The 26,637-nt window shown below is 58.6% G+C and overlaps 2 protein-coding genes across 2 annotated transcripts; both read left to right on the forward strand.

Annotated features, from left to right (window-relative positions):
* The first annotated feature begins 462 nt into the window (after positions 1-462).
* CERS1 (ceramide synthase 1) lies at positions 463-18,866 on the forward strand. The gene is made up of 7 exons (XM_041425169.1): positions 463-687; positions 12,194-12,353; positions 13,243-13,312; positions 15,131-15,292; positions 17,089-17,236; positions 17,855-17,991; positions 18,427-18,866. Exons 1-7 carry the CDS (start codon positions 463-465, stop codon positions 18,467-18,469), a joined length of 945 nt encoding a protein of 314 aa, XP_041281103.1. The 3' UTR covers positions 18,470-18,866.
* A 966-nt stretch (positions 18,867-19,832) lies between these two features.
* GDF1 (growth differentiation factor 1) lies at positions 19,833-22,885 on the forward strand. Its single transcript, XM_041425560.1, has 2 exons — positions 19,833-20,938; positions 22,055-22,885. Exons 1-2 carry the CDS (start codon positions 20,677-20,679, stop codon positions 22,858-22,860), a joined length of 1,068 nt encoding a protein of 355 aa, XP_041281494.1. The 5' UTR covers positions 19,833-20,676; the 3' UTR covers positions 22,861-22,885.
* Positions 22,886-26,637: the final 3,752 nt, after the last annotated feature.

A 26,637-nucleotide genomic window follows, 5' to 3' on the forward strand; every position in this document is an offset into this window, starting at 1 on the left:
GCCATGGCCGTGCCATCACCGTGCCATCACCGTGCCAGGGCCGTGCCAGGGCCGTGCCATCGCCGTGCCATCGCCGTGCCATGGCCGTGCCATCGCCGTGCCATCACCGTGCCATCGCCGTGCCATGGCCGTGCCATCACCGTGCCATCGCCGTGCCATGGCCGTGCCATCGCCGTGCCATGGCCGTGCCCCTCCCAGCCGCCCCCCTCTCTTCCCCGGGTGCGCACAGAGCTCCCCCCGTTTCCATCCCCCCCGGTACCGAAATTCGCCTTTTTTTTTTGCCCCTCCCGCGGCGCCTCCATCGCGTTCTTTTCTCTCCGCTCCCCCTCCGGGAGCCCCGGCCGAGCCCGAGGGGGCCGGGCCGTGCCAGGGGGCGGCTCCAGCCCGGTACCGGCGCGGGGGGGGAGCTCGGTGCCCGCCCCGCCGGAGCCTGCGCGGGGCCGCGGCCGTGGCAGCTCCGCGATGCCGCCTCCTCCGGAGCCCATGCCCGGTTACGGGGAGCTGCTCCGCCGGGGTTACGGCAGCCTGGCCGCGGCCGCCCGCAGCTGCGGGGACTGCGGCTGGGAGCTGGCGCTGCGCACCTGGGCCGAGAACGCGCACCTGGGCTGGGCGGAGGTGCTGCTGTGCGGGCTCTGCGCGCTGGGCTGGACCGCGCTGCGCCGCGCCTGCTCCCGCCGCCTCTTTCGGGTCAGTGCCGGGCTCCGGGAGCGGGGGGAACGCGGGGGAACGCGGGGGGAACGCGGGGGGCAGCGGTCGCCCCCGCTGCGGGGTTGGGGATGCGGGGGGATGCGGTTGTGGGGTGAGGGATGCGCCCCGGTTTTGCTGGCGGGGCCGCATCGCCGAGCGCGGAGCATCCCCGGGGACCGGGAGAGCCCCCCCCGCCGCCTTCCGCCGCCTCCCCGCGCCGCCTTCCCGGCGCTGCAGCCCCGCAAGGCTGAGCGGATTTTCTTCCAGGTTATTCGCAGGTTGTTCCGTGCCTTCCTGCGCCGCTGCATCCCTGAGGATGGAGCACCGGGAGAGCCCCCCAGCTCCTTTTCCCCCTGCCCCATCCCCCCCGGATCCATCCCCCATCCCCTCAAGGCTGAGGTTATTTCTTCCCGGTTATTCCCGGTTTTTTATGCCTTTCCCGGGACTGCATCCTGTAGGATTTGAGCATCCCGGAGCACCGGCAGAGCCCCCCATGCTCCTTTTCCCCCCCTTCTTCCCCCCCTTTCCATCCCCACAAGGTTGAAGGTTATTTCTTCCCGGTTATTCCCGGTTTTTTATGCCTTTCCCGGGGCTGCATCCTGTAGGATTTGAGTATCCCGGAGCACTGATAGAGCCCCCCATGCTCCTTTCCCCCCCCTTATTCCCCCCATTTCCATCCCCACAAGGTTGAAGGTTATTTCTTCCCGGTTATTCCCGGTTTTTTATGCCTTTCCCGGGGCTGCATCCTGTAGGATTTGAGCATCCCGGAGCACCGGCAGGGCTCCCTCCGTTCGTTCCCCCCTGCCCTATCCCCCCCGGATCCATCCCCGCATCCCCTCAAGGCTGAGGTTATTTCTTCCCGGTTATTCCCGGTTTTTTTTTTTTTTATTCCCGTGTTGTTCCGTGCCTTTTACCGGGAGGATCTGAGCATCCCCGAGCACCGGCAGGGCCCCCCCTGCTCCGTTTCCCCCTCCACGTTTCCATCCCTGCCCCCACAAGGCTGAGGCGTTTTTCTTCCCGGTTATTCCCGGCTTTTGCCGTGCTTCCATGCCTTTTCCAGGTCTGCATCCTGTAGGATCTGAGCATCCCTGAGCACCGGCAGATCCCCCCTGCTCCTTTTCCCCTTTATTTCCCCCACATTTCCATCCCCACAAGGTTGAAGGTTATTTCTCCCCCGTTATTCCCACATTTTTGTGCCTTTCCCGGAGCTGCATCCCGCAGGATTTCAGCCCTCCCTGCTCCTCCCCCGCTCCGTTCCCATCCCCTCATCCCCAGAAGGTCACGGATTTTTCCTTCGCGCTCAGTCCCAGCTCGTCTCTTGCCCGTGGGGGAAGAAGAGGTGACACAGAGGTGACACGGAGGGGACACGGAGGGGACACGGAGGGGACACGGAGGGGACACATTCCTGCGGTTTTTGGAGCAGATCTCCGTGCCCAGCTCGCTGCTGCAGCGCGGGGATGCAGCGCTGCCGCCGGGCCCTGCAGCCACGGAGCGCTGTCCCCACTCTGTCCCCCACTGTCCCCACACTGCCCCCACACTGTCCCCACCATTGTCCCCACCATTGTCCCCACACTGCCCCCACACTGTCCCCACCATTGTCCCCACACTGTCCCCCCCCTCCCCCCCCCTTGCCAGGCTGGATTTTCCCCATTCCCTGTCTGTCCATGAGGTGCTGAAGGGGCTGTGGGTGAGAAAAGTGCTGGGAATTTGTGCCAGGATGGATTTCCCTCATGCCCTGTCAAGTTCTGAGGGGTTAAAGGGGCTGTGGGTGAACTGTGAGGGGAATTTGTACCAGGCCTGATTTCCCCCATCCCCTGGCTGTCCATGAGACATTGAAGGGGCTGTGGGTGAAGTTTGTGAGGGGAATTTGTGCCAGGCTGGATTTTCCTCATTCCCTGTGAGGGGTCAAAGGAGCTGTGGGTGAGGAAAGTGCTGAGAATTTCTGCCAGGATGGATTTCCCTCATTCCCTGTCTGTCCATGATGCATCGAAGGGGCTGTGGGTGAGGAATCTGCTGGGAATTTGTGCCAGGATGGATTTCCCTCATCCCGTCTGTCCATGATCCATCAAAGGGGCTGTGGGTGAGGAATCTGCTGGGAATTTATGCCAGGACTGGATTCATGTCCAGTCAGTCTCTGAGGGGTCAGAGGGGCTGTGGGTGAGGAATCTGCTGGGAATTTGTGCCAGGATGGATTTCCCTCATGCCCTGTCTGGCTCTGAAGGTTTCAAGGGGCTGTGGGTGAAGTTTGTGAGGGGAATTTGTGCCAGGCCTGATTTCCCCCATCCTCTGTCTGTCCATGAGGTTTTGAAGAGACTGAAGATAAGGAATCTGCAGGGAATTTGTCCCAGACTGAATTTCCCTCATTCCTTGTCAGGTTCTGAGGGGTAAAAGGGGCTGTGGGTGAGGATTGTGAGGGGAATTCGTGCCAGGCCTGATTTCCCTTATTCCCAGTCTGGCTCTGAGGGGTTGAGGGGGTGTGGGTGAGGATTGTGAGGGGAATTTGTACCAAACTGAACTTCCTTCATTCCCAGTCTGGCTCTGCGGCTTTGAAGGTGCTGTGGGTGAAGTTTGTGCGGAGAATTTGTGCTAGGCTGAATTTCCTTCATTCCCAGCCTGTCCATGATGTGTTGAAGGGGCTGTGGGTGAAGTTTGTGAGGAGAATTTGTGCCAGGCTGAATTTCCTTCATTCCCAGCCTGTCCATGATGTGTTGAAGGGGCTGTGGGTGAGGAATCTGCTGGGAATTTATACCAGGCCTGATTTCCCTCATTCCCTGTGAGGGGTTGAAGGGGCTGTAGATGAGGAAAGTGCTGGGAATTTTTGCCATGCTGGATTTCTCTGGCAGCTCCTGGCAGCCCCGAGGTGCCATTCCCTGGGGAAATGGGTCACTGCTGTAACTGCAGAAGGGCCAGGGGGGCTGAGGGGTTCCTGTGGCTCCAGCTGCCTCTGCCTGATGCTGATGAGATGCTGAGCAGGGCTCTGGTGGCATCAGCTTTCCCCCGGGAGGGAGGGACAGCTCCGTCTCCAGGGCTGTATTTTAAAAAGATTGGAAAATTTCCTGGCTGGAATTGCTGTGGGCAAGGATGGGAATTGTGGATTTTCTGGAAGAGCTGCCAGGTTTGGGTCTCACAGCCCCTGAGAGGGCAGGGCTGGGTCAGGATGGTTCAAGGGGGCGAAAAAAGAGTTGTTTGAGCCTAGGAACTTCTCCCCTGCTCAGGATTTTGCTTCTCGGGGCATCCTTCCTCACTTGGAGGCTGAAATGACTCCTGAAAGGCCTCCCAGCAGCTCCCAAAGGGTTTTTCCCCCTTGCTTTGGAGGGGATTTTCCAGCCCTGATTTTCTTCTCGCCCTTCTCAGACCAAATTTTCATCTTTTTGCTGCTTCCTCACAGAATCCTCGGTGCAAACACAGCGAGGGGGGTGTGTTAGGGTGGGAAAGATCCCAGTCAGGGGAGGAAATGTGGATTAAAAGGTCGGGAAAGAGCCTCAGAGCCAGCAGAGCACGAACATCCCTGTGGGATTCATCCCTCCTTCCCAGGCCCTGCTCTGTGTCCCGCTGAATTTTGGGAGCACAAACACCTGCAGGAGCTCCCTGGGGCTGCAGAGCAGCTCGCGGGGCTGGAGCTGCTGCAGGTGATAGGAAGGGTTTTTTGGGTTTTTCCCCCTTGCTTTGGAGGGGATTTTCCAACCCTGGTTTTCTTCTCGCCCTTCTCAGACCAAATTTTCATCTTTTTGCTGCTTCCTCACAGAATCCTCGGTGCAAACACAGCGAGGGGGGTGTGTTAGGGTGGGAAAGATCCCAGTCAGGGGAGGAAATGTGGATTAAAAGGTCGGGAAAGAGCCTCAGAGCCAGCAGAGCACGAACATCCCTGTGGGATTCATCCCTCCTTCCCAGGCCCTGCTCTGTGTCCCGCTGAATTTTGGGAGCACAAACACCTGCAGGAGCTCCCTGGGGCTGCAGAGCAGCTCCAGAAATTAAAACTGAGCTCTAGGAAAAGTTCTGCCGTGCCTGGAATCCCGGGATTAACAATTCCAAGGGTTCTGGGGCTGCCTTGGTGCCCCAGACGTGTCCCTGTGAGGGTGGCTGTGCCAGCCCGGAGCACTTGGATTAAACAGCAGCAACCTGAGCACATCTGTGCTAATTAAAACCCCTGGAGGGCACCCGGGCCTGGAAACAAAGTGGAAAAAAGAATGGGAGAAGCCCCTGGAGCTGCCTCCTTCCCCTGGGGCAGGGAAATCCAGGAGCACACCTGGATTGGGGCACAGCTGGAATTGCTGAGACCCCCCTGGAAGCCCCAAAAGTGACCTGGGAGGGAGGAACATCCCCTGGGAGGAGCAGCTGGGTTTGGGGGTGCTCAGGTGTCCCCTCTGACCCCAAAGTTTTGCTCTGCAGAGGGCAAAATTCTCCATTTATGAGCCAGCCACAGGCAAGAGTGTGTTCTAAAGCTAATCCTAACCCTAACCCTAAATCTAAAACCTAACCCAAACCCTAATGCTACCCCTAGCTCTAATCCTAAACCTAACCCTAACCCTAATCTTTATCCTAACCTTAACCCTAATCCAATCCTAAGCCTAACCCTAAATGTAAACCCTAACCCAAACCCTAATTCTACCCCTAACTCTAATCCTAAACCTAACCCTAACCCTAATCTTTATCCTAACCTTAACCCTAATCCAATCCTAAGCCTAACCCTAAATGTAAACCCTAACCCAAACCCTGACCCAATCTCTAATCCTAACCCTAATTCTACCCCTAACTCTATCCCTAACACTCAGCCTAAACCTAACCCTAATCCTAACCTTAAACCTAACCCAATCCTCAGTTTAACCCTAAATCTAAACCCTAACCCAAACCCTGACTCAAACCCTAATCCTAACTCTAATTCTAACCCTAATCCTCACCCTAAACCTAAGCCTAACCCTGACCTGGTGGTGTCCAGGTTTTTAGGACATCCCAGTGTCCTCTGCAGGGAAAAATGCTGGAAAATGTTCTCAGGGTGGCAGGGCTGGAGGAGATCAGCCCCAGGGAGATGTGGGAGCTGGAAATTTAGGATACTGGAATTCAGGATTCTGGAAATGCAGGAGTCTGGAAATTCAGGATCCTGGAAATTCAGGATCCTGGGAATTCAGGATCCTGGAAATGCAGAATTCTGGAAAATCAGGATTCTGGAAATTCAGGATTCTGGTAATTCAGGATCCTGGAAATTCAGGATCCTGGGAATTCAGGATCCTGGGAATTCAGGATCCTGGAAATGCAGAATTCTGGGAATTCAGGATTCTGGAAATGCAGGATTCTGGGAATTCAGGATTCTGGAAATTCAGGATTCTGGTAATTCAGGATCCTGGAAATTCAGGATCCTGGGAATTCAGGATCCTGGGAATTCAGGATCCTGGAAATGCAGAATTCTGGGAATTCAGGATTCTGGAAATGCAGGATTCTGGGAATTCAGGATTCTGGGAATTCAGGATCCTGGAAATTCAGGATTATGGAAATTCAGGATACTGGTAATTCAGGATGTTGGAAATTCAGGATCCTGGACATTCAGGATCCTGGGCATTCAGGATTCTGGAAATGCAGGATTCTGGAAATGCAGGATTCTGGAAATTTAAGATCCTGGAAATTCAGGATCCTGGGAATTCAAGATCCTGGGAATTCAGGATTCTGGTAATTCAGGATCCTGGAAATTCAGGATTATGGAAATTCAGGATACTGGTAATTCAGGATGTTGGAAATTCAGGATCCTGGACATTCAGGATTCTGGAAATGCAGGATTCTGGAAATTTAAGATCCTGGTAATTCAGGATTCTGGGAATTCATGATCCTGGTAATTCAGGATGCTGGGAATTCCGAGTTCCTGGTGTCCTTGAAGCAGCTTCCCCCCCTGCAGCACTGCCAGGGTTTCGTTTCCCAATGCCAGCCTGGGGGTGGGGATGTCCCCAGATTGTCCCCCAGCCCCGTGTGGGAGCACAGGACACCGAGCTGGGGCAGGCTCTGCTTTTTCCTCCTGTGAGCACAAAGCCTGGAGCTGCAGGGGGAGAAAAGCCACAACAAAGGGCCCTTTGTCCCCCCGGGGCTGCTCTGCTGTGTCAGCACCGGGACAGCGGCTCCTGCTGCTCCTCTCCCCCCGGGAACGCGGATCCAGGGCATAAAATAACTTCTGCTCGGTGTCTGGGGGGAAAATCGCCTTTTTTTGGGGGGGGAAATCGCCTTTTTTTGGGGGGAAAATCGCCTTTTTTTTGGGGAAAATCGCCTTTTTGGGGGGGGAAATCGCCTTTTGCCACTGGTGGAGCTGGGAAATGTTGGCCGGAGCTTGGCACGGTGCGGGGAAACTGAGGCACGGAGCTGCTGTGGGGATGGGGAGAGTGGGGTGACAGTCACTGCCCTGGTGTCCCCAGCCTCTCTCGGTGGGTGACAATCACTGCCCTGGTGTCCCCGGGCTCCTCTGGCCTCACAAATCAGGGATTTTTTTTCCTGGATTTTCCTTTTTCAGGCTGCCAGGGCAGCGCTGGGTGGGATTTTGGGGAGGAATCATTCCATTTGGGGCGGAATTCCCAAAGAAGCTGCAGCTGCCCTGTCCCTGGCAGTGCCCCGGGACAGGGGGACAGAGGGGACAGGGGGCACAGAGGGCACCGAGCCCCCTGGGGCACACACAGCCTTGAGAAGGGGCAGGAGCCTCGGGGCCGGGCTCGGAGCTGTCCTGGCTCATCCCTCCCCGCTGGCACTGCCAGTTCCTGGGGATGCTCCGTGCCAGCCGCTCCTTTGTGTCCCTGGGGAACGTTCTGTGCCCGCAGCCAGCCCTGGCACCAGCCCTGGCACCGCCGGGCTCCTTCCAGCCCTGGCACCGGCCCTGGGGCATCCGGCTCCTCCGGACTGGGTGCCCTTCCCCCTGCCCGGCTCTGCCGGGCACTGCTGCTGGGGCGGGGGGTGGATTGAGGGGTCCCTGGGGGTGGATTTAGGGATCCCTGGGGATGGATATAGGGACCCCTGGGGGTGGATTTAGGGACCCCTGGGGATGGATTTAGGGGTCCCTGGGGGTGGATTTAGGGACCCCTGGGGGTGGATATAGGGATCCCTGGGGGTGGATTGAGGGACCACTGGGGATGGATTGAGGGGACTCTGGGGATGGATTTAGGGACCCCTGGGGGTGGATTGAGGGGTCCCTGGGGATGGATTTAGGGGTCCCTGGGGGTGGATTTAGGGACCACTGGGGATGGATTGAGGGGCCTCTGGGGATGGATTTAGGGACCCCTGGGGATGGATTTAGGGGTCCCTGGGGGTGGATTTAGGGACCCCTGGGGGTGGATTGAGTGGACTCTGGGGATGGATTGAGGGGTCCCTGGATGCTCCTGTGTCCTGCTGCTGGAGCTAGGGATGGATTTAGGGATCCCTGGGGATGGATTTAGGGGTCCCTGGGGGTGGATTTAGGGATCCCTGGGGGTGGATTTAGGGATCCCTGGAGCCGGGGATGCATTTAGGGGTCCCTGGATGCTCCTGTGTCCTGCTGCTGGAGCTAGGGATGGATTTAGGGATCCCTGGAGCTGAGTGGGGATTTAGGGATCCCCAGGAGTGGATTTGGAGATCCCCAGGGATGGATTTAAGGGTCCCTAGCCTAGGATTTAGGGATCCTTGGAGCTGGGTGTGGATTTAGGGATTCCTAGGGATGGATTTAGGGATTCCTGGCTGTGGATTTAGGGATCCCCAGGGATAGATTTAGGGATCCCTGGTGTGAATTTAGGGATCTCCAGGGATGGATTTAGGGATCCCCAGGGATGGATTTAAGGGTCCCTAGCCTAGGATTTAGGGATCCTTGGAGCTGGGTGTGGATTTAGGGATTCCTGGCTGTGGATTTAGGGATCCCCATGGATGGGTTTAGGGATCCCCAGGGATGGATTTAGGGATCCCCAGGGATGGATTTAGGGATCCCCAGGGATGGATTTAGGGATCCCCAGGGATGGATTTAGGGATCCCTGCTGTGAATTTAGGGATCCCCAGGGATGGATTTAGGGATCCCTGGTGTGAATTTAGGGATCCCCAGGGATGGATTTAGGGATCCCCAGGGATGGATTTAGGGATCCCCAGGGATGGATTTAGGGATCCCCAGGGATGGATTTAGGGATCCCCATGGATGGATTTAGGGGTCCCGGCTGTGCTGGAGGCTGGCAAAGGGAGCAGCTGCGTTCTCTCCTCTCCCGACCCCGCGGGCAGCCCCAGCTCCGCCGGGCTCCTGTGCCAGCCCCTTCCCCCCGCGGAGGAGGAGGAGGAGGAGGAGGAGGGGAGGCAGGGGGACGCTGCCCTTTAAGCAGAGCCCCGTGACATCACCGCCAGCAGCCCTGGGCTCCTCCAGCCCAGCCGGATCCCGGCTCCCGACGCGGCTCCGTCGCCCGTAGCAACGGGCATCTCTGCGCCGTCACCATGGCAACGGCAGCCGGGTGATGGGAGGACATCCCCCACCCCCCTGCCCCCCCCCACGGGGCAGAGCGGACAGCCCCAGGGACACCCCCGTGTCCCCCGTGTCCCCCTCTGGAGTCACCTCCCCTTCCCGGAGCCCCGGGGTGGGGGAAGGGCTGGGGCCGGGCGATCCCTGCGGGCCCTCCCACCCCAAACCCTTGTGGGATGAGCAGGGATTTGAGGCCGAGCTCAGATCCCAAATCCAGCCTGGGATAGGGGAAGGGATCCCACAGAATCCTTGTGGTCCCCTCCACCCAAACCCTGATGGGGTGAGCAGGGATTTGAGGCTCAGCATCCCAAATCCAGCGTGGGGTAGGGGAAGGGATCCCACAGATTCTTGTGGTCCCCTCCACCCAAACCCTGATGGGGTGAGCAGGGATTTGAGGCTCAGCATCCCAAATCCAGCCTGGGATAGGCGAAGGGATCCCACAGATCCTTGTGGTCCTTCCCACCCCAAACCCTTGTGGGGTGAGCAGGGATTTGAGGCCAAGCTCAGATCCCAAAGCTGTCCCTGCCCCACAGACCCCACAGATCCCTGTGGTCTCTTGCATCCCAAACCCCTGTGGGGTGAGCAGGGATTTGAGCCTGAGCTCGGATCCCAAATCCATGCTGGGATAGGGGGAGGACTGGAACTGGATGATCCCTGTGGTCCCTCTCACCCCAAACCCTCATGGGGTGAGCAGGGATTTGAGGTCGAGTACAGATCCCAAATCCAGCCTGGGATAGGGGAAGAGACCCCACAGATCCCTGTGGTCCTTTCCACCCCAAACCTCATGGGGTGAGCAGGAGAGCTCAGATCCTAAATCCATCCTGGGATAGGGGATCCCTGCCCCACAGATCCCTGTGGTCCTTTCCACCCCAAACCTCATGGGGTGAGCAGGAGAGCTCAGATCCCAAATCCACCCTGGGATAGGGGATCCCTGCCCCACAGATCCCTGTGGTCCTTTCCACCCCAAACCTCGTGGGGTGAGCAGGAGAGCTCAGATTCCCAAATCCAGCCTGGGGTAGGGGATCCCTGCTCCACAGATCCCTGTGGTCACTCTCACCCCAAACCCTCATGGGGTGAGCGGGGCTTTGAGGATCCCAAATCCCCTGGGCTGTCCCCGTGTCCCTGCCGTGTGGACACCCCAGGAACTAAAGCTTTCTGAGCATTATTGATCCCCCTCTGAGCCTGCTCCTCTTTTCCCCTTGGAAAAGGCCTTGGGAGCAGCTCCCAGCGTGGGACGTGCCCAGAAACCCCAGAGCTTTTGGGATTGGAGCCCAGAAACCCCAGAGCTTTTGGGATAGGAGCCCAGAAACCCCAGAGCTTTTGGGATAGGAGCCCAGAAACCCCAGAGCTTTTGGGATTGGAGCCCCTGGAGAAGGGGCCAAGCACCAGGGACAGCTGGGGCCTTAATTTAGGAGCAGAAAGTGCTGACCCAGGCAGGGTCCTGTTACCCTGCAGAGTTTTGTTTTCACCTGGGGCTCATCTGGAGCTCCTGGGGGGGATTTGGGATTTCTCAGGGACCCCGGTGCTGGCACTGCCCTGGTGGGAGGCAGGAATGGGGTCTGGAATGGCTCAGCTGCCAGCGGGGGGTGGAAACCCTCCCTGGGACACAGGAGAGGGCAGAACCCCTGCTCCCTTTATTCCCAAAAACCCAGGGTTGTGCCTTGCTGGATCCATTTATTCCCCAAAAAAATGAGGCTGGATCCATTTATATCCCCCCAAAAAAACGAGGCTGTGCTATGCTGGATGCATTTATTCCCAAAAAAAATGAAGCTGTGCCATGCTGGGTCCATTTGTTCCCCAAAAAAATGAGGCTGTTCCACGTTTTCCTGTGACTCCCAGCTTGTCCCTGTCCCCTTGGGGATCCAGGACGAGGAATTTCAGGAATTTCGTTTGGTGATTCCCCAGCAGAGCTGCCCGTCCTCCCTGCCCTGATTTTGGGCAGCTTTGGGGAGGTTTGCCCTCTGAAATCCCGGCGGGATTGGGGCTGGGAATGCGGGGAGGGGTGGCACAGCACCAGGTCCCCGGCGCTGGTGGCACCTGCTGGCACCTGGTGGCAGTGCCCAGGGCTGTGCCCAGCCTTTCCCTGCCCGTCCATTTCCCTTTTTCCCGGGATTCCATCCGCCGGGATAATGTCGTTAGAGCTTCTCCTCGGGGCTTTCCTGCACTTTATTTGGATTTTCTGCGTTCCCGGCTCCACTCTGCCCGTGCCAGCCGTGCCCGGGGTGCCCCGGGGAGGGAGAGGATGCTCCGGGGATACTCCGGGGATGCCTCGGGGAGGGGGAGGATGCTCCGGGGAGGGAGAGGATGCTCCGGGGATACTCCGGGGATGCCTCGGGGAGGGGGAGGATGCTCCGGGGAGGGAGAGGATGCTCCGGGGATACTCCGGGGATGCCTCGGGGAGGGGGAGGATGCTCCGGGGAGGGAGAGGATGCTCCGGGGATACTCCGGGGATGCCTCGGGGAGGGGGAGGATGCTCCGGGGAGGGAGAGGATGCTCCGGGGATACTCCGGGGATGCCTCGGGGAGGGGGAGGATGCTCCGGGGAGGGAGAGGATGCTCCGGGGATACTCCGGGGATGCCTCGGGGAGGGGGAGGATGCTCCGGGGAGGGAGAGGATGCTCCGGGGATACTCCGGGGATGCCTCGGGGAGGGGGAGGATGCTCCGGGGATCCTCCGGGGAGGATGCTCCAGGGAGGGAGAGGATGCTTCAGGGATACTCCGGGGATACTCCGGGGAGGGGGAGGATGCTCCGGAGAGGAGGATGCTCCGGGGATACTCCGGGGAGGATGCTCCAGGGAGGGAGAGGATGCTTCAGGGATGCTCCGGGGATACTCCGGGGACGATGCTCCAGGGAGGGAGAGGATGCTTCAGGGATGCTCCGGGGATACTCCGGGGAGGATGCTCCGGGGAGGGAGAGGATGCTCCGGGGATACTCCGGGGAGGATGCTCCGGGCTCCCCTTTCACAGCTCCCGGAGGGTCTCCACCCTCCCGATTTCCCCTTCCCCAGCCTCACTCGGGGATCCGAGCCTGGCTGGCTCCACCCTGGGCTGAGATTCCCCCTTTGGCCCGCAGCCCTTCGGGGAGTGGTGCAAGCTGCAGCCCAGAGATGCTGCCAAGATGCCCGAGAGCGCCTGGAAGTTGCTTTTCTACTCCTTGTCGTGGTCCTACGGCGCCTACCTGCTCTTCTGCACCGACTACCCCTTCTTCCACGACCCCCCCTCTGTCTTCTACGGTGAGGATGGCAGAGCCAGCCCCTAAATTCCCTTTTTTTTACCCTGATCTGGGTGCAGAAAGGGCGCGAGGGGGTGTCTGGGCGTTCCCTTCCTTCAGTCACTTGGTGGCTGCTGGAGGGGCTGAGTGAATCAGGAAACAATGAAATCATGGATAATTAAATCATGGACAATTCAATCATGGAGTGGGCTGGGCTGAGGAGGATCGTGAGGATCAGCTCATGGCCGTGGGCAGGGGCAGAAGGTCGGGCTGAAAAATCTCCTCATTCCAACCCTGCTCAGGGCAGGGTTTAAAAATCTCCTCATTCCAACCCTGCTCAGGGCAGGGTTTAAAAATCTCCTCATTCCAACCCTGCTCAGGGCAGGGTTTAAAAATCTCCTCATTCCAACCCTGCTCAGGGCAGGGTTTAAAAATCTCCTCATTCCAACCCTGCTCAGGGCAGGGTTTAAAAATCTCCTCATTCCAACCCTGCTCAGGGCAGGGTTTAAAAATCTCCTCATTCCAACCCTGCTCAGGGCAGGGTTTAAAAATCTCCTCATTCCAACCCTGCTCAGGGCAGGGTTTAAAAATCTCCTCATTCCAACCCTGCTCAGGGCAGGGTTTAAAAATCTCCTCATTCCAACCCTGCTCAGGGCAGGGTTTAAAAATCTCCTCATTCCAACCCTGCTCAGGGCAGGGTTTAAAAATCTCCTCATTCCAACCCTGCCCAAATCAGGGTTTAAAAGTCTTCTCATTCCAACCCTGCTCAGGGCAGGGTTTAAAAATCTCCTCATTCCAACCCTGCCCAAATCAGGGTTTAAAAATCTCCTCATTCCAACCCTGCCCAAATCAGGGTTTAAAAATCTCCTCATTCCAACCCCTGCACTAAATAATGATTTAAAAATCTCCTCATTCCAACCCTGCGATGCTGCTGCACCACCTGGTCACCCTCACGCTGCTGGCCTCCTCCTACGCCTTCAGGTGAGCCTGGCCTCCCTCCCGCCCTTCAGGTGAGCCTGACCCTCCCTCCTGCCTCCTCCCGCCCTTCAGGTGAGCCCTGACCCTCCCTCCTGCCCTTCAGGTGAGCCCTGACCCTCCCTCCTGCCCTTCAGGTGAGCCCTGACCCTCCCTCCTGCCTCCTCCTACGCCTTCAGGTGAGCCTGGCCTCCCTCCCTCCCTCCAGGTGAGCCTGGCCTCCCTCCCACCCTTCAGGTGAGCCCTGACCCTCCTTCCTGCCTCCTCCCGCCCTTCAGATGAGCCTGGCATCCCTCCTGCCTCCTCCCGCCCTTCTGGTGAGCCCTGACCCTCCCTCCTACCTCCTCCTGCCCTTCAGGTGAACCTGACCTCCCTCCCTCCCTTCAGATAAGCCCGACCCTCCCTCCTTGCCTCCTCCTGTGCCTTCATTTCCCCCCCTTTTCCCATTTTTCCCCATGGTTTTTCCCCATTTCATTTCCCCATTTTCCCCGTGGCTTTCCCCCATTTCTCCACAGTTTTTCTCCATTTCCCCATGGTTTTTCCCCATTTCCCCATGATTTGTCCCATTTCCCCACATTTTTTCCCCATTTTCCCCCATTCCCCTGCATTTTTCCCCATTTTTTTCCCATTTCCCCACATTTTTCCCCACGTTTTTCCCCCATTTCCCTGCATTTTTCCCCATTTTTTCCCATTTCCCCACATTTTTCCCCACGTTTTTCCCCCATTTCCCTGCATTTTTCCCCATTTTTTCCCATTTCCCCACATTTTTCCCCACGTTTTTCCCCCATTTCCCTGCATTTTTCCCCATTTTTTCCCATTTCCCCGCGGTTTTCCCCCATTTCCCCGCAGCTTTCCCGCATTTCCCTGCTGTTGCCCCCAGGGCCCTTCAGGTGAGCCCTGACCCTCCCTCCTGCCTCCTCCTACGCGTTCAGGTGAGCCTGGCCTCCCTCCAGGTGAGCCTGATCCTCCCTCCTGCCTCCTCCCACCCTTCAGGTGAGCCTGACCCTCCCTCCTGCCTCCTCCCACCCTTCAGGTGAGCCTGAACCTCCCTCCTGCCTCCTCCTGCCCTTCAAGTGAACCTGACCCTTCCTCCCTTCAGATGAGCCCGACCCTCCCTCCTTGCCTCCTTCTATGCCTTTGTTTCCCCCCATTTTCCCTATTTTCCCCATTTCCCCATGGTTTTTCCCCATTTCATTTCCCCATTTTCCCCCATGTTCCCCATGTTTTTTCCCCATTTCCCCCGTGGCTTTCCCCCATTTCTCCACAGTTTTTCTCCATTTCCCCATGGTTTTTCCCCATTTCCCCATGATTTGTCCCATTTCCCTGCAGTTATCCCCATTTCCCCACAGTTTTTCCCCATTTCCCCACAGTTTTTTCTCCATTTCCCCATTGTTTTTCCCATTTCCCCCATTTCCCCATGGTTTTCCCCCATTTTTTTCCCATTTACCCCATTTTTCCCCACGTTTTTCCCCCATTCCCCTGCATTTTTCCCCATTTTTCCCCATTTCCCCGCGGTTTTTCCCCATTTCCCCATGTTTTTTCCCATTTACCCCATTTTCCCCCATAGTTTTTCCCCATTTTTTCCCATTTCCCCACATTTTTCCCCACGTTTTTCCCCATTCCCCTGCATTTTTCCCCATTTTTTCCCATTTCCCCACATTTTTCCCCCCGTTTTTCCCCATTCCCCTGCATTTTTCCCCATTTTTTCCCATTTCCCAGCGGTTTTTCCCCATTTCCCTGCATTTTTCCCTGTTTTTCCCATTTCCCCGCGGTTTTCCCCCATTTCCCCGCAGCTTTCCCGCATTTCCCCGCTGTTGCCCCCAGGTACCACAACGTGGGCGTGCTGGTGCTGTTCCTGCACGACGTCAACGACGTGCAGCTGGAGTTCACCAAGCTCAACGTGTACTTCAAGCACCGCGGCGGGGTCTACCACCGCCTCAACGACGTCGTCTCCAACATCGGCTGCCTGGCCTTCAGCGTCAGCTGGTGGGTCTGGTCCCTCATCCCAATCCTGACCTTCCTCCCTGCTGGATTTGTGTCCCTGATCCCAATCCTGACCTTCCTCCCCTGGTGGGTCTGGGTCCCTCGTCCCAATCCTGACCTTCCCTGTGGGTCTGGGACCCTCATCACAATCCTGATCTTCCCTGTGGGTCTGGGTCCCTGGTCCCAATCCTGACCTTCCCTGGTGGGTCTGGGTCCCCTGATCCCAATCCTGACCTTCCTCCCTGCTGGATTTGTGTCCCTCATCCCAATCCTGACCTTCCCTGTGGGTCTGGGTCCCTGATCCCAATCCTGACCGTCCTCCCTGCTGGATTTGTGTCCCTGATCCCATTCCTGACCTTCCCTGGTGGGTCTGGGTCCCTCAGCCCAATCCTGACCTTCCTCCCTGCTGGATTTGTGCCCCTGATCCCAATCCTGACCGTCCTCCCTGCTGGATTTGTGCCCCTGATCCCAATCCTGACCGTCCTCCCTGCTGGATTTGTGCCCCTGATCCCAATCCTGACCGTCCTCCCTGCTGGATTTGTGCCCCTGATCCCAATCCTGACCGTCCTCCCTGCTGGATTTGTGCCCCTGATCCCAATCCTGACCGTCCTCCCTGCTGGATTTGTGCCCCTGATCCCAATCCTGACCTTCCCTGGTGGGTCTGGGTCCCTCATCCCAATCCCGACCCTTCCCTGGTGGGTTTGGGTCCCTGATCCCAATCCTGACCTTTCTCCCCTGGTGGGTCTGGGTCCCTCATCCCAATCCTGACCTTCCTCCCCTGCTGGATTTGTGTCCCTGATCCCAATCCTGACCTTTCCTGTGGGTCTGGGTCCTCTGATCCCAATCCTGACCTTCCTCCCTGCTGGATTTGTGTCCCTGATCCCAATCCTGACCTTCCCTGTGGGTCTGGGTCCCTGATCCCAATCCTGACCGTCCTCCCTGCTGGATTTGTGTCCCTGATCCCAATCCTGACCTTTCCTGTGGGTCTGGGTCCTCTGATCCCAATCCTGACCTTCCTCTCTGCTGGATTTGTGTCCCTGATCCCAATCCGGACCTTCCCCGGTGGGTTTGGGTCCCCTGATCCCTATCCCGACCTTCCTCCCTGCTGGATTTGTGTCCCTGACCCCACTCCCGACCCTCCCTGATCCCAATCCTGTCCCTCTTTGGCGGATTTTTGTCCCCCTGATCCCAGTCCCCTCTCTCCTCCCAGCATCTCTCCTCTGGTTTTGGCACCTCCCAGCATCTCCTGGGGGATTTTGGCTGGGAAGGGGCCGAGCTCCTGCTGGGCTCGGAATCCCTCTGTAGTGCCGGGTCTGTCACCAGCGAGTGCCTGTGAAATTCCTGTGACACGGGGGGAGGAGGAGGAGGAGGAGCAGGAGGAGCAGGAGGAGGACATGGATGCGCTTTTCTCGGCAGGAAAAGGGAGGCAGGGCTGTCCCAAAATCCAGCTAATCCTGGAAAACAAAGAGATGGAGGATGGATGCATGGATGGATGATGGATGGATGGATGCACGGATCCATGGATGGATGGACACAGGGATGGATGGACGGATGATGGATGGATGGAGGGATGGATGGATGGATTGATGGATGGATGGATGCACGGATCCATGGATGGATGGACACAGGGATGGATGGATGATAGATGGACACAGGGATGGATGGATGATGGATGAGCAGGCTGTGCTGGCTCTGTCCCTTTCCCAGGAGCAGGAATTGGGGTCCAGGGGCCAGCAGGCTGTGCTGGCTCTGTCCTCTGCCAGGGGGACACTGACCCAGGCTGTCCCTGTCCCTGGCAGGTTCTGGTTCCGTCTCTACTGGTTCCCCCTCAAGGTGCTCTACGCCACCTGCCACTCCAGCCTGCAGTCCGTCCCCAACATCCCCTTCTACTTCTTCTTCAACGCCCTGCTGCTGGTTCTCACCCTGATGAACATCTACTGGTTCCTGGTGGGTGATCCCGGGCTGGTGGCCGCCCCTCAGGGAGCTGCTCTGCCCAAACTGGGCTTGGGGACAGCAGGGAGGTGTCCCCTCCCCTTGGGGACAGCAGGGAGGTGTCCCCTCCCCTTGGGGACAGCAGGGAGGTGTCCCCTCCCCTTGGGGACAGCAGGGAGGTGTCCCCTCCCCTTGGGGACAGCGCTCTCCCGGCTGCTGCTGCTGGCATGGCAGCGATGGAGGAGGGTTTGGGGGGGTCAGGGGAGGGGGGAAGGCTGGGGGGGAATTCAGACTGTCTGACACCCCGCGGGGAGTGATAAGGGGTTTGAGAGAGGTGTGAACGCTTCTGGGAGCGCTCCTGCCCCCCAGAAAGGGGACTGGAGAGAGGTGTGAACGCTCTGGGAATGCTCCTGCATGCCCCAGGGAGGGCTGGAGAGCGGAGATCCGTGGGGCAGGGCAAGGAGCTGTGATTCCATCATCCCTGGGATGAAACCAGTGGAGTTCCACCCCATCCCGGGGCTGTGACCATCCCGGGGGGGAGCTGCCCTGCCCGAAATGGGGTGGGGGCAGCAGGGAAAGGTCTCCCCCGGCTCGGGCCGTGCCTGAGGGTCCCTGTCCCCCTGTGCCCCCCAGTACATCGTGCTGTTCGTGGCCAAGGTGCTGCTGGGGCAGATGCAGGAGGTGAACGATGTCCGTGAGTACGACGTGGAGGAGAGCAGGAAACCCGGGAAGGAGGCTGGGATCCAGCTGCCCCAGGCTCTGAAGGAAGGGTACGTGGAGTTCCAGACTGGTTTGGGTCAGAAAACCCTAAAGCACATCCAGCTCCACCCCTGGGACACTTCCCATGATCCTGGGATCTGGCCTTGGGCACTTCCAGGGATGCAGGGGCAGCCACAGCTGCTCTGGGAATTCCCTCCCCACCCTCCCAGCCAGGAATCCCTTCCCAAGATCCCACCCAAATCTCCCTTTTCCCAGTTTAAATCCACTCCCTGTGTCCTGTCCCTGCAGGCCTTGTCCCCAGTCCCTCTCCAGCTCTCCTGGAGCCCCTTCAGGCCCTGCAAGGGCTCTGAGCTCTCCCTGGAGCTTCTCCCTCGTGCTGGATCCATCAACCTGCACAAATCTGGGGACAGGAGTGTCCCCAGCAGGGCACTGGGGAGGGATTTGCCGTGGGCACGGGGCTGACCCCGGGCTCTGCTCTTCCCCAGGCTGCACCTCAAGAACGGCCTCGTGAAGGACAAGAGGTTGTGAGGGCGGCGTGGCCACGGCTGCCAGGGCCTGGCACTGCCCAGGACCCTGCTCTGGGACCCTGCCAAGGACAGGCCCGAGGAGGACTTCACCCCTGCCCCCTGCCAGCCCTGCCCGGAGCCGGGGAGGACACGCCACTGCCAGGACAGGGCCCCTCGGGGCTGGGCTGTGCCCTGTCACCTGTCCCCTGGGGCTGGGGGCTCCCTGTGGCCCAGTTTGGCTGGGGGACTGGTGGCTGTGCTGGCCCAGGTGGGATCAGGGGCTGGCTTTGTGTCCCTGGTGTTGCTCCGCGTTCTCAGCCCCGCTGTGACACCCCCTGGACCCTCCCTCTGAGCCCTCCCCAGCTCCAGCCTGGGCAGGGCAGCTCCTGTCCTGCCCCGGGAAGGGGACCCCGAGGCCAGCTGTGCTCCAGCTGTGCTCCAGCTGCCACCCAGGGACTGCAGAGGTGACCTTGGAGGAGTCACTGCCTGGAAATCCACCTCAGGAGCTCCAGCCCAGCCCTCTGGGGGAGGCCCAGGAGCTTCAATTTCCTTGGAAAAAAAACCCGTGTAGGTTCTGGAGCGGCTTAAAAAGGGTCCTGCAGGTCCCTGCTGGGGGATTCTCCCCAGGGCTGTCCCCTTGCTGAAGGAAGAACAGAGAATTCCTGCTCCTGGGATGGATTTCTGGGAAGAACAGAGAATTCCTGCTCCCACGGTTGGGATTTTGGGAAGAACAGAATTCCTGCTCCTGGGATGGATTTCCAAAAAAAACCCCACAGAATTCCTGCTCCTGGGATGGGATTTTGGGAAGAACAGAGAATTCCTGCTCCCACGGTTGGGATTTTGGGAAGAACAGAATTCCTGCTCCTGGGATGGATTTCCAAAAAAAACCCCACAGAATTCCTGCTCCTGGGATGGGATTTTGGGAAGAACAGAGAATTCCTGCTCCCAGGGCTGAGTTTTTGGGAAGAGCAGAGAATTCCTGCTCCCAGGCCTGGATTTCCAGGCAGCTCCAGCCCTGCAGGCTCCAGGTCCCTGCCCTGGGCAGCTCTGTGGGTTTGGGTCCCTGTTGTCCCCTCCCAGGCCAGGACCCTCAGCTCCCTCCCCCAGCAGCCAGAGGGGGATCCAGGGCATCAATTCCAGGTGGGAATTTGTGGGATTTTCCATGTTTGGTCTCTCACAGCGATTCCCCTCCAGACTGGTTGTGTCTGAGCCAGGGACAGACCCCGAATGGGGGTGGTGGGAATGTCCCCAAGCTGTGGCAGGACCTTGTCCCTCCCCGTGACTTCCAGGGTGTCAGAGGAGCACCCCAATGCTGGAATTCCTTGTTTTCCCATGGGATTTGCAGGGCAGGAAGGGAACTGATCCCCCAGCATGGGCCGGAGCAGAGCTGGGGTGACCTTGGGGGGGATAAAACTGAATTTCCCAGTGCTGGCATTGAGCTGGGTGGCTCCAGCTGCCTTTGGGGGCTGTGACATCGAGGTGGCAGTGGCAGCTCTGCTGTGATGGCCAGGAGGGGACCTGGGGGTGCCTGGCTGGGGCAGGACCCGGCGCTGGGTGGGGACCGGTGGTTTTGGGGCCGATGGTTTTGGGGGCCGATGGTTTTTGGGGCTGTGTGAAGCAGGACTTGGATGGTTGGATGTGCTGGAGGTCGATGGCTTTAAGAGAGAAGTGCTGGACACCCGTGATTGAGTTAAAAAAGGGATTTTTTGGGAAGGAAGAGCCGGCTCCGGGCCTGCCCCGAGCTCCGGGCAGCGCTTTTGGGAGCAGCGCTGGGTTCCCATCCTCACCCCTGAGCCCACATTGAGTTTAAAAAGGGATTTTTTGGGAAGGAAGAGCCGGCTCCGGGCCTGCCCCCAGCTCCGGGCAGCGCTTTTGGGAGCAGCGCTGGGTTCCCATCCTCACCCCTGAGCCCACATTTTGTTTAAAAAGGGATTTTTTGGGAAGGAAGAGCCGGCTCCGGGCAGCGCTTTTGGGAGCAGCGCTGGGTTCCCATCCTCACCCCTGAGCCCCCGGACCGTGCTGGAGCCCGAGCGGCCGCTCTGGAGATGCCGGAGAGACGGCGGAGCCCCTGAAAGGGTTAAGGGGTGCCGGGAGCCGCAGGATCCCACCCAGAGCCGGGAATCCCGCGGTGCTGATTGAGCTCCGAGCCCATCAAAGGCTCCGAGCAGGGACCCAACCCCCGCGGGTGCCCGGCCCGGGCTCTTCTTTGTCTGGGCGAGCAGAGCAGCGATGTGGCTCCTCCGCAGCCTCGCCTGGGCTCTCCTGAGCCCCGTCCTGGCCACCGAGCTGAGCCCGCAGGAGAGCTCCCTGCTCAAATCGCTGGGTCTGAGCGCCAGGCCCAGCCCCAAAAGCCCCGTGCCGGTGCCGCCCGTGCTCTGGAGGATCTTCCAGAAGAGGAGGACGCTGCCCTGGCCGGAGGGAGAGCCGGACTCCTGTAGGGTGGAGGAGTTTAATGTCCCCGGGAACATCGTCCGAGTCTTCGCGGACCAAGGTACAGCCGCGCCGCCTTTGGGCTTCCCCGGGCTCGAGCCTTGGCTGCTCCGCTCCTTCCTTCCTTCCTTCCACGTGTCCCGAGGCCGGAGCTGGATCCCAGGAGAAATCCCTGCGGGCTGGAGTCCCTGTGGATGCTGCCGGTGATGGTTTATGGGTTTGGAACCCCGAGGCGGGGCGTGAGGCGGGCAGCTGTGCCAGGTTCTGGAGCCCCCTAAATCCCTCCCGAGGTGCTGGCTTGATCCCAGCCCTGATCCCAGGCTTGATCCCAGCCCTGATCCCAGCCCTGATCCCAGCCCAGATCCCAGCCCTGATCCCATCCCTGATCCAGCCCAGATCCCAGCCCTGATCCCAGCCCTGATCCCAGGCTTGATCCCAGCCCTGATCCAGCACAGATCCCAGTCCTGATCCCAGTCCTGATCCCAGCCCTGATCCCAGCCCAGATCCCAGGCTTTGGGGTCCACGGTGCTGGAGGTGAGTGGAATGTGGCTGCAGGAACGGGATCAGCAGCAGCTCGGGCAGGGATGGGATCGACCCCCGGGGCTGCCTCCCCCCCTCCTCATTGTCCCAGCGCCTCTGGCTGACCCCAGGGCACATCTGGCTGACCCCAGGGCACATCTGGCTGCTCCGAGCCGTTCTCAGTCCCCTGGGGACTGTTTGATTGGTGTCCCTGAAGTCTCAAGGCACTCCGGAGCTCTTTTCTCTCGTGGTTCCAATTTGGCTCGGGCTGGTTGAACCAGGCTCCCCAAATTCGCTGCCGTTCACCTTCTTTTTCCCGATCCTGCTCAGCCCCAGCCCATCCCTGGAGCTGATCCTGCTCACCCCGAGGGTTCCCCCATCCCTGGAGCTGATCCTTCATCCCGAGGGTTCCCCCAGCCCATCCCTGGAGCTGATCCTGCTCACCCCGAGGGTTCCCCGAGCCCACCCCGGGAGCTGTTCCTGCTCACCCCGAGGGTTCCCTGAGCCCATCCCGGGAGCTGTTCCTGCTCACCCCTAGGGTTCCCCCATCCCTGGAGCTGATCCTGCTCACCCCGAGGGTTCCCCCAGCCCATCCCCGGAGCCGATCCTGCCCAGCCCCCGCGTTCAGCCGCCCCCACCCCTGTTTCTCCTTTGCCAGGCCGCTTCCTCCCCGCGGGGCAGCCCCAGGGCTGGCTGTGCCTGCGGAGGCTCCTGTTCTTCAACCTCTCCGCGCTCGAGGAGGGCGAGCGCCTGACCATGGCCCAGCTGGAGCTCCAGTTCCACCACAACTCCTACCACGGCCCGAGCCCGGGGCAGGTTTTGGAGCTCCGGCTGTACCCGGTGTCCCCCCGGGGGCAGCCCCAGCCCGGCCGGCGGCCGCTGCTGGAGCGCTCGTTCGTCCAGCTGCGCAAATCCCTCGTGTTCAACCTGAGCGCGGCGCTGAAGGACGGCGAGCTGCCGGGCAGGGATTTGTCCTTCGTGCTGGAGATCTCGCTGAGCGGCCGGGCCGGGCACGCCGGGACCCCGCGGAGCCTCTGCGCCAGCACCGACGCCTTCGCGGCCACCTCGCTGCTGCTGGTGACGCTGGGCCGGCAGTGCCAGGCTGGCCGCAGGAGGAGGAGCGCCCCGAGCCCCCCGGTGACCCCCAGCCCCCTGTGCAAGCCCCGCCGGCTCTACATCAGCTTCAGCGACGTGGGCTGGGAGAACTGGATCATCGCCCCGCAGGGCTACCTGGCCAACTACTGCCGCGGGGACTGTCCCTTCCCGCTGGCGGCCGAGCTGAACAGCACCAACCACGCCGTGCTGCAGACCATGGTGCACTCGCTGGACCCCCAGGGCACCCCCCAGCCCTGCTGCGTGCCCGTCAGGCTCTCCCCCATCTCCATCCTCTACTACGACAACAGCGACAACGTGGTGCTGCGGCACTACGAGGACATGGTGGTGGACGAGTGCGGCTGCAGGTAGCGGGGAAGGACGGACAGAGGGGGGAACAATGGACAAACGGGGAACGATGGACAGAGGAGGGAACGATGGATAAAGGAGGGAATGATGGACAAAGGGGGAACGATGGATAAAGGGGGGGAATAGTGGACCAAGGAGGGAATGATGGATAAAGGAGGGAATGATGGACAAAGGGGGGAATGATGGATAAACGGGGAATGATGGACAGAGGAGGGAATGATGGACAAAGGGGGGAATGATGGACAGAGGAGGGAATTATGGATAAATGGGGAATGATGGATAAAGGAGGGAATGATGGACAAAGGGGGGAATGATGGATAAACGGGGAATGATGGACAGAGGAGGGAATGATGGACAAAGCCGGGATGTTTTTTTATTGATGAAGCCCTGCTGAGCTCAGGGCTGCCCTCTGTACCGGGTTAGGCTGGCACTGAGGGTCGGTGCTGGTTTAGGATCAGCTGGGAGGGGGCTGTGGGGTTATGACCAGGCCTGGTGCTCGGTCCCTTCTCGGCGGGGGACGCTGGCACCGCGCTGTGAATCCCACATTTCCCCCCTCGCGGCTTTTTGGGGTTTTTGGCTGAACTCTGCAGATTTCTCAGGGCATAAATGACTTTTCTGGGTGAAATGGGGCTGGGGGTTCCCTGGGGCGTGGTCCAGCTGCAGGGACAGGGATGCAGTGAGCAAATCCCTTGGCAGAGCCAGGCAGGAGCTTCCTCTGTGCTCTGGGAGCTGTTTCCAGGGTGTGGTTGGTGATGGGATGGTTTGGGGACAGGGCTTGTGTTGGGTGGCCAAATGCAGTGGAGGTTTTGCCTAAAAAAAATGAAGGTTTTGAGGAAGGAATGATGGACAAAGCCGGGAACAAGCCCCGCTGGGAAGGCCCCGCTGAGCTCAGGGCTGCCCTCTGTGCTGGGTTAGGCTGGCACTGAGGGTCGGTGCTGGTTTAGGATCAGCTGGGAGGGGGCTGTGGGGTTATGACCAGGCCTGGTGCTCGGTCCCTTCTCGGCGGGGGACGCTGGCACCGCGCTGTGAATCCCACATTTCCCCCCTCGCGGCTTTTTGGGGTTTTTGGCTGAACTCTGCAGATTTCTCAGGGCATAAATGACTTTTCTGGGTGAAATGGGGCTGGGGGTTCCCTGGGGCGTGGTCCAGCTGCAGGGACAGGGATGCAGTGAGCAAATCCCTTGGCAGAGCCAGGCAGGAGCTTCCTCTGTGCTCTGGGAGCTGTTTCCAGGGTGTGGTTGGTGATGGGATGGTTTGGGGACAGGGCTTGTGTTGGGTGGCCAAATGCAGTGGAGGTTTTGCCTAAAATGAAGGTTTTCCCTAAAAAATGGAAATTTTACCTAAAAATTGAGGTTTTGCTTAAAAAAAAAAAAGGAGATTTTACCTAAAAATTGGAGATTTTGCTTTTAAAAAAGGATATTTTACCCAAGAAATCCACTGGGAGCCGCGTGCCGGGGCAGGATCCTGCAGGGAACGTGGCTGAGGGAATCCAGGGCGTGCTGGGCTCAGTGGCTCTGCCCTCCCAGCCCGCCGGGAGTCAGTGTTAATTCATTAATTTACCTCATTTGCAAACAGATGAGCCCAGGCTGTCCCCGAGTGTCCCGGGGCAGGAGAGGATATTTTACCCAAGAAATCTGCTGGGAGCCGCGTGCCAGGGCAGGATCCTGCAGGGAACGTGGCTGAGGGAATCCAGGGCGTGCTGGGCTCAGTGGCTCTGCCCTCCCAGCCCGCCGGGAGTCAGTGTTAATTCATTAATTTACCTCATTTGCAAACAGATGAGCCCAGGCTGTCCCCGAGTGTCCCGGGGCAGGAGCCTGGGGCAAGGGCAGAGCTCAGAGCTCCGCACGCTTTTGCTTCTCCGGGTTGTTTTGGGTGGGTTTGTTGGGTTTTGTGCCGGCTGGCAGCCCCGGGCCCTTGGTGGTGTCACTGAGGGGCAGCAGGGACCCGAATTTGGGCCATTTCCCATCCTTGAGCTCTGCTCTCCCCTTCCACTGCAGGGGCTGAGCCGAGCTTTGGAGCCCAGCCCAGCTGAGCTGGACCTGGGTGTGTGAAACCACCCGAGCCAGGCAGGCTTTGGGGATTGTGGGGACACGGAAAAGGAATCCCAGTTAGACTTGAATTCTTTTCTCTTTATTTTTGAACTGTGAAGCCATGGTGCAGCTTTGGGTTTTTTGCTGTTTTCTCACCTCCTCCCCCCAGGGGAAGCACTGAGGGTTTCACCACTGGGGGTGCCTTGGGTTGGTGGTTTGTTTTTTTTTTTGTTTTCACACCCAAAACGTGGAGCTGCAGACCCAGCCTGGAGCAGCTTGAGCTGGATTCCCATTCCCAAATCCAGGTGTTTCCACCCAGCCCTGCTCTGCTCCATTTCAGTGGTTAAAGGGCTGAACTCCAGGAGCCATTTAATCCCGATTTTAGACGGGCACAGGAAGAAAACCTTGAAGTATTTCTGGGTTTGTGGCCACCCAGGGGGGAGTGCCAGCCAGGACAGGACCTGGGCTCAGCCTGCCCTGAGTCTGTGCCCAGGGTGGTGCCAAGGCCAGGCCTAAACCCCCCCAGACCCAGCTTTGAGCCCCCAGCCCTGAGCCTGGCAGGACAAAGCCATTTTCGTGTTTCCTCCAGGCTGGGAGCTCTTCCCAAATCCTGGGGCTGGAAGAGAGGGGGGGCCCTTCCCAGTATTCCCAGTTCTCCCAGTTGAGTCGCTCACCCCCTCTGCTATGCACACCCCCACTTTTGTACTAGTCTTGTGTTTAAAAAAAGTAATAAACTTGAAGTTTATACAATCAGACTAAAGCTTTAATGAACGTTGCATGGTTTCCTCATTGAAACTTAAGGGCCACCTTGAATGCAAGAGCTGTTTATTCTTTTTTTTTTTTGTTTTTTTATTGATGACAAACAGGTTTTAAAACAAAACTGAGACCAAAAAAAAATTAATTAATTTAAAAAAAAAAAAAAACCAAAAAAAAAAAAAAAGAGTTTTAACACCGTGCTAGCACTGATGTCTGGATTTGTAAAACTCAAAAGAGTTTGAACTGCTACAAAGGAAAAAACCAGCACGAAGCAGAGGCAAGCATTCCCAGCAGTGAAATAAAGGGTGAGGGGAGAGGAGGGGGCTACATTACTCATGGAAAGCTTTGCACAGAGGGGTTCAGCTTAAACCTACCCGAAAAGTCTACGCCACTACGCTGCCTACCAAGGAAAAAAAATTAAAAAGCCCTTCGGCAATGTTAATAAATAAAACAAGTCCATCTCACGAGGAAGGAAGGTGGCCTGTGTCTCCATTCTTTCACTGTTTTAGGATCTAAACTTTGGAGGCTTTGGATGAGAAAAGAATGGGTTTTGTGAGTCGAGTTTTTTGTGGTTTTTGCAGTTTCTGCAGCTCCCCCCGGGGCTGGGGGAGCACGTCCCTCCCGGGCTGGGGGGTCCCAGGCCAGGGCTGCTCTGGGGGCAAATCCAGCAAATCCAGGGCAGGGATCTAGGACCAGGACAGGACTGCAAGGGCTTCCCCCCTCCCCGGGTACAAAGTGGGCTTTGAGCTGTTTGAAGTACATTCAGATGAGAGGTATTTTGAGTTTTTCCCCCCCCAAAAAAAAGGACCAGAAACACTTGGAGCCCTTTGAGTGTAAAGCTTAACTCCAGGCTGAGGAACTCCCAGGCTCTGGATCAATCTCTGGCCAGTTGGGAGGTAGAGGTTTCTCTAATTCAGGATCTAGAACGGGGCTGGAGGAATCAATTCTCTCTCTCTGCTCCTAGAAAAGGTTTGGACAGGAATGAAAAGCCCCC

This window comes from Onychostruthus taczanowskii, unplaced genomic scaffold, assembly GCF_017590055.1.
Source record: "Onychostruthus taczanowskii isolate IOZ18803 unplaced genomic scaffold, ASM1759005v1 scaffold112, whole genome shotgun sequence".
NCBI classification, from domain to species: Eukaryota; Metazoa; Chordata; class Aves; order Passeriformes; family Passeridae; genus Onychostruthus; species Onychostruthus taczanowskii.